Below are 15550 nucleotides of genomic sequence, written 5' to 3'. Positions count from 1 at the left end.
TACTAGATCGTTGCATGCTAGTCTCTGTTTTAGTCATGAATTATTTACTGGAATTAATTGAATTTGCCTAATATTGCAACAGAAGAACAATATACAGCCTATAACAACAGCAGTCACATCGCCTACCAAAAAATGTCCTGGAGCTAAGTAACTGACACCAGCGAATCCGTAATGGGCGCCGCAGGAAATGGCAATCACAATCCACAAGTTCGACATTGGTGACCTGAATAAGCAACCGAGGCAAGCAGGCGTATTCCACGTATTGCTTTGGGCGTAAGCTTGAAGCACACAGCACTACAGGCATAGGCGACGCCTCGTTCCACTACCAAAGACCCGGGCCCCTTCCGTCTCCACGAACGCAACCCCGAGCCCCGACACATCAACTTGACAGCATATGTAATTGTGTATCGAAGCCAAATCGGAGAGTGCAGCCAGCAGCAGCAGCAGCAGTAGGATACTTTTGAGGCCAGCCAGTGCAGCACATTAGCATGTCATTTCGTGCACCATCTCTTCCCTTGCAGCCACCCTCCCAACTCAAAAAGGCGATCGGTAATATTACCGGTGATTCGGTGCGATGTGCAAGGGGCAACAAAGCAATGAATGTTCAACGAACAACAAGCCGCTACTATTGTACGGAGTAACATATAAACTTCCAAAATTTACTACTCCTACCAGTATTACGTACAAGCATGACCAACTACTTTTACCGACGGGTACACCCGAAAGTACCACGTCACGAAGGAAAACCTCACGAGCCGACGTGAGGAAACAGACATTAATCGACAAGAAAGGCGGTAGGCCCGGATGCACGCTCGCGCCCACTACTTGGGCAGTACAACTACAACCTGTGTACAAGTGTATGTAGCCACAATCACGCGGTGGAGTGGATCAGCCGATGCTATCTACAACTTCGCCAAGCAACAGGTGACAAAAACAACGACGACAATCAGTAGCGTAATAATGTACTCTTTCCATATATTAGCTACGAGGATTATGAGTCGCTACAGCTAAGCTTTACTACTAGATCAAGAAGAACAAGCTCATCACACCTTGCCAATCGAACAAATAAGAAACGATAAAAATAGAGGACGGGTGCGAATTAATTAAGCAATTGTCTGGTGCCGGCAATGATGGCGCGACCTCACCAGATTAGCGCCAGGCGGACGCCACGGTCACCACGCGCTGCTTCCACCCGAGCCGGAGCACGCCGTTCTCTTGATTCACGACGAGGCCTGGCGGGGGAGCGCCGGCGCGCGCCATGACCTGGTCGGCAATGCCCGCGGCCAGCGCCACCGGCCGGAACCCGGCCATGCCGAACCGCGCGCGCCATTTGCCGAAGACCTCGCACCGCTCCAGCCGGTCGGCGCCCTCCCGGCCAACCGCGTTGGCCGACATGTTTGCCACCGCCTCCTCTGCCCGCGCCCTGTCCGCGCTATCCCGGCTGACCGTCGAGTCCAGTGCATCGAGAATGGCTCCGTAGTGCAAGTACGCGTCCGAGAAGCGCGTGGCCAGCGGGGCGGTGTTGGAGTTCAGCTCCTGCTCCACGAGTGCCACCACCTGCGGGCCGAGGGCGCGCACGCGGCGGAGAAGCTCGTCGCGGGGGTTCGCCGGCGAGACGCTCTCGTCAGGCACGTGCGAGAGCGCGAAGGCCAGGTTGACGGCCAGCGCCTCCCCGGGCTCGCACCCCAGCTTGGATGCCTCAATCTCTGCCGCTCTGCAGCTGATCATTCTGAAGTGGTACTCTATGCCGGCCCGCTCCGCCAGCTTCTTGAGCCGCTCCCCGACGCCGGGCAGCGTCGCTGCCAGGGACTGCGTAAACGGTGAGGTGGGATCGGTTACGGCGGTCACCTGGAGGCATGTCCCCGGCACGCGCCGGTCGGCGAGGCGCTGGATGAGAGCCGCGTGCTGCGGGGCGTTGATGTCGAAGTCCACCAGATGTATGACGCGGTGGCCGGCGACGGCCTCGACGATGGCGATGTTAGCGGCGTCGAGGGCGAGGCGGAAGCAGGGCGTGATGTCGTGGAGGAGCTGGGACCCGGTATGGTGCTCGGCGCCGCAGAGGTCAGCGAGGTGCTGGGACGATGCCGATGCAGTGGGCGCAATGCGCGAAGACAGGGCGGCCACCATCACGGCCACCAGCCGCTGTTCCGCGTCACCGCGCGGGTTAGCGGCGCGCTTGAGAGTTGCAAGATTAGCGGCCGCCGTTTCAAGGTTGCCGTCGGCTATGGCAGCCGCTGCTTCGGACAGTAATTGACGCGACGTGGTGGCCGAGATTGGCGGTGAGCAGGAAGCCGATGAAGAAGCCGTGGAAGTGGACGAGTTCGACGGCGACCCCGTCATCGCCGCGCTGTAGTTGTTCTTATTGTTCGGAGTCGCCTCCGCGTAGAGTGGAGGAGACGGCACGGCCGTGATGGAGTTGAGCCGCTGGATGGTCTCCTCCCACTCGGAGCTGGTCACCGTGGAACCGGTTCCGCTCATCGCCGGCTCAGCCTCGTCGTCGTCGCCGAGCAGCTGCTTCTCCAGGTCCTGCAGGATGGACAGCTCGCTCCCAGCCGCGGACGGAGCCGGCACCCTCGCCACCGCGAGAGCATGCGCCTGAGCCTGCGCCTGCGCGTGCGCCGAGGACGGCAGAAACGGCGCCTGCCGTTGCACATGCTGCTGAATCAGCGGCATGGCTGCCCTGGACGCGGTCGTGAGGGACGACAGCGTGGACGACGGCGACGCGAGGCCACCGCCGAGGCTCGACCCGGAGAAGAAGGGCTGAGCCGGTACCCCGCCGAGCACGGCGGCGATGTCCGCCGAGGTGAGCGGGGAGACGGCCGGCGACGTGGCGGCCGTGCGCTGCCTGACGGCGCGCATGTAGAGCTCCTGCTGCATGGCGAACTGGCGCTGATGCTGCCACCTCTCCAGCTCGCCGAGGCTCCGCTTGAGAACCCCGCCAGCGGCGGCCGGGTCGGAGCGCTGCTGCGCCGGCATCTGCATCGGCGATCCGAGCCCGTACATGTACCCCTGGCGCGGATCGCGCCACGGCCCGCCCGGCTCCATGCCGGCAGCGGGAGGAGGAGGGAAGAGGAGGTAGACGGAGGCGCTCCCTCGCGGTAGGCAGGCAGGGGCAGGGGAATACTAGCTCCGAACGCAAATGCTATGGGTACAGCTACAGGCCCAGCTATAAACGGGTGCCATTCATCCCATTCAATTGCTTCCCCTAATAAAACGCCCTCCTCCCCCCCTCCCCGCTGTTATAAAGCGACCCCCACCCGTATACAGCATTACCTCTACGGCGGCAACCCCGCTGACGCCGCGGGCCACGCCGCGGGTGCCCGTGTTTGTTCACCTCGAACTTACCTGCGGGGAGGGGGCGTTACGGCGGGGCCCGCGCGGCCTTTGCGCTAAAATAAATGCGCGGGCGTGGTGAGTGAATGGTGTGAAGCGATGGATACGCGCTGCGTCACGCAATCCCGCCTCGGGTGACGCCGTCTCCTCCAGACGACCAAGGGGGAGGGGGAGGGGGAGGGGACCTGCCTTGCTGTGGCACCGACGCCTGCCGGTGGTGGCCGCCACCGCCTGGTTTTCGCCTCGTTTACCCCGGAGACGGCCCGCGGTTTCGTGGAGCTCCACGGCACGCCACTCACCTGCGAGCCACACCACAGGCGCGTGAATTTCGAACTACTAGTACTGGTACTACAACAACAACAGGTGATGTTTGCGGGTGGGGCCGGGCATCGGAGGGTGGGGGGTCCCTGTGCATGCACGCGCCGGGTCACCGCCAGTGGGGCCCCGATTGCGATTTCTAGAAGTCGCAGTCGCTTTCCATTCGGCGAAAGGGAAGGAACAGATGGCGGGATATCAATATTTTATCAACAGATTGGTGTACTCCTAGCTATACAACTGGTAGCGGTGGGAAACAATTATATTGTTGACCAGATTGGTGGCGGTAGGGCTGTGCGCTGCACGGGAGGCCTCGCTTTCGCGGCTTAGGTAGACCCGGGCGACGTTGCGCGTCGCCGGGCCACACGAGCCGGCCCGGCGATCCTGGCCGTCGCCAATTGGCTGCCGGATCTACGTGACAGCTTAAATCGGGGGGTTTCTATGAGAAGAAATCCGGTTGCGGAGGAAAAAACGGGGGAAGATAATGCTATTCCATTCGCAAATAAAAAAGAGATAATTCTGTTCCGTTCCGCGAAATGATCGAATCGTCCGCGATTTTCTTCTGCCCCTTTTTTCCCCTTTTGATTGATGAAGGGCGTGTGCACTCGAGGTTGCTTGTTTCGGGGTGCGTTTGGAGTTGGTTAGGAAACCGATCGAAATACCCGCCCAACAACCCCGTACCCACCTCTTCGTGCCCAAACCCGTGCTGCTTCTAGTTCCGTTGCCTTCTGTGTGTTCATACCACTTTCCACGCTTCAGGATCCCGCTTTCGTGCTACGCACACAGGCGGCCGCACCACGCTTATATCTAATCTAATCAGTTTCTATAGCCACACGACTACACGTGGTGCATGCTTATATTATATGGGCACAACAGCGTGACAGAATATTAACCGAAAAAACGAAAGAGGTTTATAGGTGCCAACCCATACGTGAGAATTGGGCCAGTTCCACATGAGTCCTTCCTATGAAACAGTTTGTCCCTAAAGTACTCCTCCCTTCATTCCAAATTACTTGTTCTAGAAATTGATGTATTTAGAACTAAAATACATTAGATACATCTATACCTGTAACAAGTAATTCGAAACGGAGAGAGTAGATTGTTTAGACTTTGGAGCAGCAGTATCTGTGTTCACAACAAATATGCTAAAGTTCAAACATACAGTACGATAGACCAGGGCTGACACGTGTGAGCCGACGAATTCGAATGTTCGGCTCCAAATTGCTTGACCAGCACCGAGAAGAACCCGTAAAAAACATAGGACGCTGAAAAGTGGGCCCGGGAACGTGGGTCCATGTTTTATTCTAAGTATATGTTTCGTCCGAGCCAAGTGGAGCTGTCAACATCACCGCTACTATTCTGCAGCAGCGACTACGGGGTCCCACTGGTGCCCCACCTGGTTCACGTTCCAAAATCATGACCATGTTGCACATAGAAAATGCTAGGTACACGCCGCACCGAAACACTCGCTGAGATGGCATCATGCTGCATTTCTGGGCTTAACATAGTTTTCTTATTCATACTAGAATCAGTAGATAATCAGCAGATCAAGGAGACTAAGCGAGTCTTTGTTTGGCAAGCGATTTTCGAAGATGGTTAAATAGATAATCAGAGATTGAGACAGTAACGTCAAAAGAAAAAATCTGACTCTCCTAACTGTGTGCAAGATAATATAGGATCAATTTGCTTACATTTCGTTCCTTTTGCTTACTCTCCATACTCAACCCAAGGGTTTCAAGCAGACAAGTACTAGTACTAGAAATTTTAAGACAAATTATGAAGTTAAGTTAAAAATGCATTAAAAATGTGCAAACATCATATCTCTTCTCTTTAATTACCCAACCTCCAATGAGCTAAGTGCATGTAAAAATTTAAAAGACTATGTGTAGATTGTTATTGGTTTTGATTACCGTGTGATGAGAGAGAATTATTTTTTTCTATTTTAAAGAGCATTGGGAAGATAGAAGTACACTTTTTTTGTGGACAAATTTTAAAGCCAAGCGTACACTTTTTACTGAATGGAGGGAGTAATCCCTTTGTCCTTCGTCGCATAATGTAGAACTTTTTTGATACTACACTAGTGTAAAAAACATTTAACATTATAAAACAGAGTAATACTGTATAAGACAGAGTAATAGTAGACAAAGCTATTTCGTTCATGTAGGCAACTATTTTCGTGTCGAGATGCGCTTGAAGCTGAATTATATGCATGCATAGAAGGACTATCCTTCGCCATTCAAAGAAGTGACTTGCCAGTGGAGATCGAGATGGACTCGCTTATTGCTATGAAACTGATCCAAGCTACGGATGTTGATAGATCGATCTACTCATCGCTCATCAAGGAGATTAGATATCTCATGTCTATTTGTGAAACATGTATTACTCATGTAAGTCGTAGCCAAAATAAAGTTAACAATAGCATAGCAAAGTTTGCTCGTGTAGGCAAGAACCATGACTTGCCTTGGTTCTGGTCCTCAGGATGCTATCACCTGGCTGTGATTGACTGTAAAAACCTTTTAAGTTGAGTAATGCATGTTTTTCCCGGAAAAAAAAGACACTTGCCACCATAAATTAAACTCTGCCTACCCACTACCAACCGAGCACTACACAGGATCTCACCTATTCTTTTAAGCCAGCACAACAAGAACGGCAACTGTCGAGCAACAGGTGTCTTATGGCTCGGTCATGCAAAGTATACATGCATGAAAGGCGTGCAGGGAGTGCGTTTCCCAACTCCAACGCGAATCATCTATTTTGGATCATCAAGTGGGCGAAGGTCATCCAACCGTGGTCTCAATTTCGAACGGTGGGTCATAATTGGAGAGTTTTTATGGTACTTCTTCTGTAAACTAATATAAAAACGTTTAGATCATTATTTTAGTATTCTAAACGCTTTTATATTAGTTTATGAGGAAGTACATCACACTACTGGATGTAATAGGTAGTATTGAGTAGATCCAATGGCCAGCATAGTTTGGGTCAAACTTTGTTTGAGAATAGATTGGTAATCTTCGGGTTAAAATTTTCCTTTATATTAATCTTAATTAATCAACTTAGTTAATTAAGATAGTCAAAGGCTCGCAGTTGTATGACGCAATGAAGTTCCTCCGTCGCCGCCTGCCTGCGTCTACCATCTCGCCGCCTGCCCCCGCCAGCTGCACATCCCTATCTCCGGTTGCGCCCAAGACCCAAGGACGACTGCACGAGCACCCTGCACCGAGGCCCTGCCTTGACTAGCTTACGAACCGGCAGATCCCTCCTCTGCATGACCGGCACTGCCTTCGTCTCCTTGGCTTCTCTTCTTTTCCCCACACAGACCGCACAACATTTTTTGCCCCGAGTACGTTCTATGTGCGTATGCAAGTACCTGGTAAACAAGGACTACAACTGATGATTTCAAACAAGGTTTGCTTAGCAAGTTGTTCTCTTCTCGGTATTATCCTGTACTATGTCCCTATTGACCATGCTTCTCCACATAATTACATAAATATGCTCGGATCCTTCTAATCATAGCTGAGGTCAGGCTTGCATGAAAAAAGAAGATAATAAGTTAGATGTACACACCTGAGGTTGGTAAGAACTGAGGGTTGGATTGGCCGTAGGGCTTTGCTTCTATTGGACCTGGATTGGGCAGAGAACACGGTCAGACAAAGCAGTGGCCAGTGTGGGAGTCTCCGTAGTGCACGTGGGCATGATAGGGGGCCTGCCTACTCACAAGATAGTTCCTCACTCGGCAATCACCGGGTGTATGTCCATGCCCCCGGCGACGGCTGGGCGGAGGTTGCGGAGCTGCCGTTCGCGCTGCTGGTGGAGTGAGGGATGGTGGTGGCCTAGTGGGGAGATCAACGCGGTGGAGGCACGGACAGGGGTGGCGAGGGAACAGATGTTGCAAGGATGCGAGTGAATGGCGGCAAGGCCAGTGTCGGTGTCAAAACCGGTCGATCTCGGGTAGGGGGTCCCGAATTGTGCGTCTGAGGATCGAAGGTAATAGGAGACAAAGGGGACACGATGTTTACCTAGGTTCGGGCCCTCTTAATGGAGGTAAAACCCTACTTCCTGCTTGATTGACTTTGATGAGTATAGGGGTTACAAGAGTTGATCTACCTCGAGATCGTAATGGCTAAACCCTAGCTGTCTAGCCTATGTTAATTCTGATCGCCTCTACGGACTAAGCCCTCCGGTTTATATAGACACCGGAGGGGCCTAGGGTTATACAGAGTCGGTTTACAGAAAAAGGAAACTATACACCTGGACGCCAATCTTGCCATCCACGCAAAGGAGAGTCCCATTCGGACATAGGGGAAGGCCTTGTACTTTGTATCTTCACGACCCATCAGTTCGGCCCACAACACACGGGCCGGACACCCGAGGACCCCTTAATCTAGGACTCCCTCAGTAGTTCTTGAACCAGTCTTCAATGACGATGTGTTCGGCGCGCAGATTGTCTTCGGCATTACAAGGCGGGTTCCTCCTCTGAATACTTCAAAGTAATGTTTTGAACAAGAGAACTGTATCTGGCTCCGTATAACAGCCACAACCCTCAACCACAGGGGCAAGATACTTAATCAAAATATGGTTTGTCTACTGACAACTTTTCCGACGAAACATTATGTCTGGCCTCTTTATCATTTCGAACCGTTTGTTGGCCTCCCGCTTCGCGTTTCGAGCCGCAGCCTCTAATGACACGTCTTGTCATAGCAGAGATTGTGTCCTCTTATTGCGGGATTCTCATCAATACGGGTTTGCGTAATCCAACCATGTCATTCTCACGACCCATTGGGAACAGGAGAATTTTAAGGCTTGAGGGGGCGTTTGATATTCACTGCCTATATAAGTGGATAAGCATCCCTTCTTTTTACCTCATGCCTTGTTCCTCCCTCTGCTTCCCCATCCTCGAGCTCCAGCACCCAAGCTTCGATCGTTACCACCGCCTCCAACCTCTCCGGCCATGTCCGGATCCGGTTCTCAGGGCAAGTGGATGACCTCCTCCGTTACAGAGAAGGACGTCAAGGAGCTCCGGGAAGCGGGGTACCTGGCTGCGGACGTCGCGCACAGGATCCCTGCCGAAAAGCAAGTCATCCCCACTCCGGAGCCCGGCGAGAGAGTGGTCTTTATCCCCCACTTCCTCCGCGGATTAAGGTTTCCTCTCCACCCTTTTGTCTGCGGCCTCATGTTCTATTACGGGCTAGATTTCCATGATCTAGCCCCAAATTCCCTCCTCCACATCTCTGCATTTATCATGGTGTGCGAGGCGCTCCTCCGCATACCCCCACTTCGTCCTATGGCTCAAGGTCTTCAACGTGAAGCCGAAGGTGGTCGACGGGCAGCACGCAGACTACGGCGGCGCCATGGTGAGTAAGCTCCCCAACGTCACCCGGCCCAAAGGGGCCTTCGTGGAGACTGTCAAGATATGGCAGCACGAGTGGTTTTACATCACCGAACCTCGCGGCGCCACATGGGCAGCTACTCCTGAGTTTAGATCCGGACCCCCAATGTGGCTCGCGTCGTGGACCAACAAGGGTCTAGACTGGGGGTCGTCCGATGAAGTGACGGTGCTGCAAAAGCGCATCGAAAATATGATAGAGAAGAACACCAGTCTCAATGATGTGATTCAGGTGATGCTTTTTCGCCGGATCCTCCCCTGCCAGCACTAGCCTCTCCACATGTGGGAGTTCAATCCGGAAGGGCCTCAAACCCTACAACGATTCTTCGGCACAATGCATGAAGAGATCTGGAAGCTGCTCTTCAAGGCCCAGAAGACGTGGCCGGAGACAACCGACGACATCGGCCTCGACAACGTGCATCCGGCCACCCCGGTAAGCATTTAGTTTCCGAACATAACTTCAGTTCATAAATCAAAGGGTATGATGAGCCTTCCATCCTCCAATCAGGGATGGACAAAGAAGGTGGAGCGGATCAAGTATCCGGCTCCGCTACTCGAAGACCCATCCATTCCTCTGCTAACGAGGATGCTGGTCCCGCCGCCGTATCAGGCGCCGGAGAAGAAGGCCAAGAAGAAGAGCAAGGAGGCCAAAGGTGGCCTCTACTGTAAGGGTATTTCGGACGCTGTGTCCGAAGAGACCGAGGCTCCCTCCTCCCACGAGGGGTATGAAGACGAAGAGGAGGAGGAGGCAGAGAGCGATTCTCCACTTAAGGGGAGGAAGAAGATAAGTGTGGCCTCCGTAGACCTGGAGGCTGGGGCGTCCAAGAGAGGGAAGATATCCCTCTCGGACGGCTTGGATTCGGATGCCGAAGCAATCCCCGAAAGGCGCCCCAGGGTGAAGCCCCTGGCCGAATCGTAAGTATCCAAGGATGCTTTACATATATCCGGTATTTCATGATTGTAGGATAACATACTATATTATGTGTTTCAGTCCGGCCCATGACCTCCCCCAACAATCATCATCCGAGGGGAACTCTCTGGCACCGAAGATGGTAGAGAGCGAGACTCCTCCGCGAGCCTCTCCGCCAACCACCGTGGATGACACCAAGGTGTTGTCCCAAAGGACCTCTCCGGGCCATGGAGAGGTGTGGGAGGTCGCCAGGACGGCGCCGGAGGGTGATGCCTCGGCTGCCGAGAACATGGGGGGCGCAACCCCCATGGAGACTGGCGACGGGGGCCCTGACCAATCCGGCCCCCAGCCAAACACCATTCCAGAGACCCATGTGGCTCCCGAATCGAGTGAGCAACCCCCTTCAAAGGATGGGGGATCGCCAAATCCAGCGGCGACCTCCACTAATCCGGAGGCGCCAAACACTTTGATGGAGGCACTGCGACGTGCTTCCATCATGGAGGAGCACCGCACCCTGATGGGTGTGGTGGTTGAGAAGGTTCAGTCTGCCAAGAGCGGGCTGAACGAAGCCTTCACCAGCCTACTAACAAGCTTCGAGGTATGCAATGTAATATTCTTAGCCGCTTTTCATATGAAAAATATGCCTGTGTATAGATAGTAGCCCCTGAGAGTCTATTCGGTTTTGAAAAACGACCGAACAGAGGATCAAATAATAATCGCAGGAGGTAACATACTGGTCTATTGGTAAACAGGCTTCCCTGTTAGCGGTGACCGCCCAGGCCGCTGAGGTTTCCGAACTCAAGCGGAAGCTGCAACTGGCTGATGATGATATCGTCCGCATTAATAAGCAGTTCGATGATGACCCACAAGTATAGGGGATCTATCGTAGTCCTTTCGATAAGTAAGAGTGTCGAACCCAACGAGGAGCAGAAGGAAATGATAAGCGGTTTTCAGCAAGGTATTCTCTGCAAGTACTGAAATAAGTGGTAACAAATAGTTTTGTGATAAGGTAAATTGTAACGAGCAACAAGTAACAAAAGTAAATAAAGTGCACCAAGGTGGCCCAATCCTTTTTGTAGCAAAGGACAGCCGGAACAAACTCTTATATAAGGAAAAGCGCTCCCGAGGACACATGGGAATATCGTCAAGCTAGTTTTCATCATGTTCATATGATTCGCGTTTGATACTTTGATACTTTGATAATTTGATATGTGGGTGGACCGGTGCTTGGGTGCTATTCTTACTTGAACAAGCATCCCACTTATGATTAACCTCTATTGCAAGCATCCGCAACTACAACAAAAGTATTAAGGTAAACCTAACCATAGCATGAAACATATGGATCCAAATCAGCCCCTTACGAAGCAACGCATAAACTAGGGTTTAAGCTTCTGTCACTCTAGCAACCCATCATCTACTTATTACTTCCCAATGCCTTCCTCTAGGCCCAAATAATGGTGAAGTGTTATGTAGTCGACGTTCACATAACACCACTAGAGGCTAGACAACATACATCTTATCAAAATATCGAACGAATACCAAATTCACATGACTACTAATAGCAAGACTTCTCCCTTGTCCTCAGGAACAAACGTAACTACTCAGAAAGCATATTCATGTTCATAATCAGAGGGGTAATAATATGCATATAGGATCTGAACATATGATCTTCCACCAAATAGACCAACTAGCATCAACTACAAGGAGTAATCAACACTACTAGCAACCTACTAGCACCAATCCTGGACTTTGAGACAAGAATTGGATACAACAGATGAACTAGGGTTTGGAGATGAGATGGTGCTGATGAAGATGTTGATGGAGATTGCCCTCTCCCGATGAGAGGAGTGTTTGTGATGACGATGGTGATGATTTCCCCCTCCCGGAGGGAAGTATCCCCGGCAGAATAGCTCTGCCGGAGCTCTAGATTGGTTCCGCCAAGGTTTCGCCTCGTGGCGGCGGAGTCTCGTCCCGAAAAGTTCCTTCTTATTTTTTTTCTCATCGAAAGACTTCATATAGGAGAAGATGGGCATCGGAGAGCCACCAGGGGGCCCATGAGGTAGGGGGGCGCGCCCTAGGAGGGGGGGCGCGCCCCCACCCTCGTGAGCAGGGTGTGGGCCCCTGGCCTTCATCTTTGGCGAGGATTTTTCTTTATTTATTTTAAGATGTTCCGTCGAGTTTCAGGACTTTTGGAGTTGCGCAGAATAGGTCTCTAATATTTTCTCCTTTTCCAGCCCAGAATTCCAACTACCGGCATTCTCCCTCCTTATGTAAACCTTGTAAAATAAGAGAGAATAGCCATAAGTATTGTGACATAAAGTGAAATAACAGTCCATAATGCAATAAATATCGATATAAAAGCATGATGCAAAATGGACGTATCAACTCCCCCAAGCTTAGACCTCGCTTGTCCTCAAGCCGATAACAATAAATATGTCCTCATCTTTAGAGGTAGAGGCGTCGATAAAAATAAAATATGGACATGAAGGCATCATGATTATTCTCATAACAGCAACATATATAGATTTTGTCATATGATTACTTATGTTCAAGTGATGATCTATTCACAATGCAAAAGTATAAATCATAAACCTTATTGGGCTCCGACAAACTATAATCTCAGTCATTGAAGCAATTGCAATTTATCATAACATCGGAAAGAGTCTATGTCAGAGCTAAAAAGCAAGTCCACATACTCAACTATCATTTAGTCCTTCATAATTGCTAACACTCATGCAATACTTGTGGTTATGAAGTTTTAATCAGACACAGAGAAAGATAGGGGCTTATAGTTTTCCCCCAGAACCTTTTACCTCAAGGGTAATGTCAACAATAATAATTCATGCTCCCCTATATCCAATTAGATATATATATATATATATCATGCTCTTTCCAACATGCTGAGCTTGCCAAAGGATAAAATGAAAAAGGAAAGGTGAAGATCACCGTGACTCTTACATAAGGTAGAAGATAATAATAAAAGATAGGCCCTTTGCAGAGGGAAGCAGAGGTTGTCATGCGCTTTTATGGTCGGATGCACAACATCTCAATGCGAAAGAACGTCACTTTATATTGCCCCTTGTGATATGAACCTTTATTATGCAGTCTGTCGCTTTTATTACTTCCACATCACAAGATCGTATAAAGCTTATTTCTCCCACACCAATCAATCATACATATTTAGAGCAATTTTTATTGCTTTGCACCGATGACAATTTACTTGAAGGATCTTACTCAATCCATAGGTAGATATGGTGGACTCTCATGGCAAAACTAGTTTAGGGATTTTGGAAGCACAAGTAGTATTTCTACTTGGTGCTGAGAATTTGGCTAGCATGAGGGGGAAAGGCAAGATCAACAAGTTAGAGGATCCATGACAACATACTTTATCTCAGATATAAGAAAGACATAACTCATTACTTTGTCTTCCTTGTCCAACATAAACTCTTTAGCATGTCATATTTTAATGAGTGCTCCCAATCATAAAAGATGTCAATGATAATATATCTATATGTGAAAACCTCTCTTTCCTCATTACTTCCTATTAATTGCAACAATGACCAAAGCTATGTCTGCCAACTCCCAACAACTTTTAATCATTATACTCTTTCTATGTGAAGTCATTACTCTCAATAAGATCAATATGAACTTTTTGTTTCTTTTTATTCTTTTGTTCTTTCTTTTATTCACCCAAGATCATGGCAAAATAATCAAGCCCTTGACTCAACACTAATCTTTATTATATATAGCTCATGGACTCGATTACAAAGAAAGATCATAAAGCAAACTCAAAACTAGATCATGCCATAAACTTTATTCTACTAGATCAAGATACTACTAATAGGATCGAACTAAGAAAAAATGGTAAAGATAAGAGTTGTGATTGTGATACGATACCGGGGCACCTCCCCCAAGCTTGGCAGTTGCCAAGGGGAGTGCCCATACCCATGTGATTATATCTCCTTTGTCGGTGAAGAAGGTGGAGGTGTTGTAGATGTTGCGGGCCTTGTGTCCATCTTCCAAGGCATAGGTTCTCCATCATAGAAAGATGATCGAGTCTCCGGGATCCTCAAATCTGCAGCCAAACTCATCCTTTTGAATCTATATTCATACTCACAGTTTTGGTTTTGCAGGTCATAGATTTGGGCTTGGAGGTGCTCGATCTTCTCATGAAGCTTGAAGATAGTCTCCCCGATGTTGTCAGCATCCAACTTGTGGTTCTAGTGAACTCTGCGATCATCATGTGGTTAGAGTTGAGTCCACGTTCCACCATCCCTTGGCACTTGAAAACTTGTTGCTCCACTGCTTCGAGCCTCGTCTCCATGCTTCCGGTCCCCTTTGGTCCCTCTTCATCGCGGATGTGCAGCAACCCATCACGCAACTCAATGGTTTGAGGGTGTCGCAGCACCTCCGCGAGGTAAGGGTTGATGACCTTCTCGAAGAACTTGTCCTTGGAGGCGCTTGGGGCCGTCATGTTAACCTAGATATGTTAGAAAAACAGCTCGAAACAAAAACAGAGGAGATTTGCGTGATACGAGAGTCAAAACCTTCGGGAGGTTATATAATGAATGTTTACCGACCAAAATACGTAACGTGCAAGAAAATGGAGTCCGGAAGGCACACGAGGTGCTCACGAGGTAGGGGGCGCGCCCAGAGGGGTAGGGCGCGCCCACCACCCTCGTGTCCTTCCCGGACTGCTACTTATTTTTCTATTTTTCTAAATATTCCAAGACGGAGAAATATTGCCTTAAAAATTGTTTTGGAGTCGGTTTACTTACCGTACCACATACCTATTCCTTTTCGGAGTCTGAAACATTCCAGAAAGTGTTCCTTATGTATTCCTCTGAGGTTACAGTTTCAATAATATTGGTTTCAACATTTATGGGATTACCTGAGGTATAATGTTTGATTCTTTGACCGTTTACCACCTTCGGATTTGTGCCTTCGAAGTTGTTAATCTTTATGGCACCGGAACGATAGACCTCTTCGATAACATAGGGGCCTTCCCATTTAGAGAGAAGTTTTCCTGCAAAAAATCTTAAACGAGAGTTGTATAGCAATACATAATCACCTACATTAAACTCATGCTTTTGTATCCTTTTGTCATGCCATCTTTTAACTTTTTCTTTAAACAACTTGGCATTTTCATAAGCTTGGGTTCTCCATTCATCAAGTGAGCTAATATCAAATAACCTCTTCTCATCGGCAAGTTTGAAATCATAGTTAAGCTCTTTAATAGCCCAATATGCCTTATGTTCTAGTTCGAGAGGTAAGTGACATGCTTTTCCATAAACCATTTTATACGGAGACATACCCATAGGATTTTTATATGCAGTTCTATAATCCCATAATGCATCATCAAGTTTTTTGGACCAATTCTTTCTAGACCTATTAACAGTCTTTTGCAAAATTAATTTGAGCTCTCTATTGCTCAATTCTACTTGACCACTAGACTGTGGGTGATAAGGAGATGCAATTCTATGATTAACATCATACTTAGCAAGCATTTTACGGAAAGCACCATGAATAAAGTGTGAACCACCATCAGTCATTAAATATCTAGGGACTCCAAACCTCGGAAAAATAACTTCCTTAAACATTTTAATAGA

The 15550-nt window shown here is 49.4% G+C and overlaps 1 protein-coding gene across 1 annotated transcript; it reads right to left on the bottom strand.

The window, feature by feature from the left end:
- Positions 1–761: 761 nt before the first annotated feature.
- LOC119355981 (scarecrow-like protein 8) lies at positions 762–3215 on the bottom strand. The gene has a single exon (XM_037622877.1). It carries the CDS (start codon positions 3043–3045, stop codon positions 1150–1152), a length of 1896 nt encoding a protein of 631 aa, XP_037478774.1. The 5' UTR covers positions 3046–3215; the 3' UTR covers positions 762–1149.
- Positions 3216–15550: the final 12335 nt, after the last annotated feature.

This window comes from Triticum dicoccoides, chromosome 2A (genome assembly GCF_002162155.2).
Source record: "Triticum dicoccoides isolate Atlit2015 ecotype Zavitan chromosome 2A, WEW_v2.0, whole genome shotgun sequence".
NCBI lineage: Eukaryota > Viridiplantae > Streptophyta > Magnoliopsida > Poales > Poaceae > Triticum > Triticum dicoccoides.
This window is presented reverse-complemented; position numbering and strand designations above follow the sequence as displayed.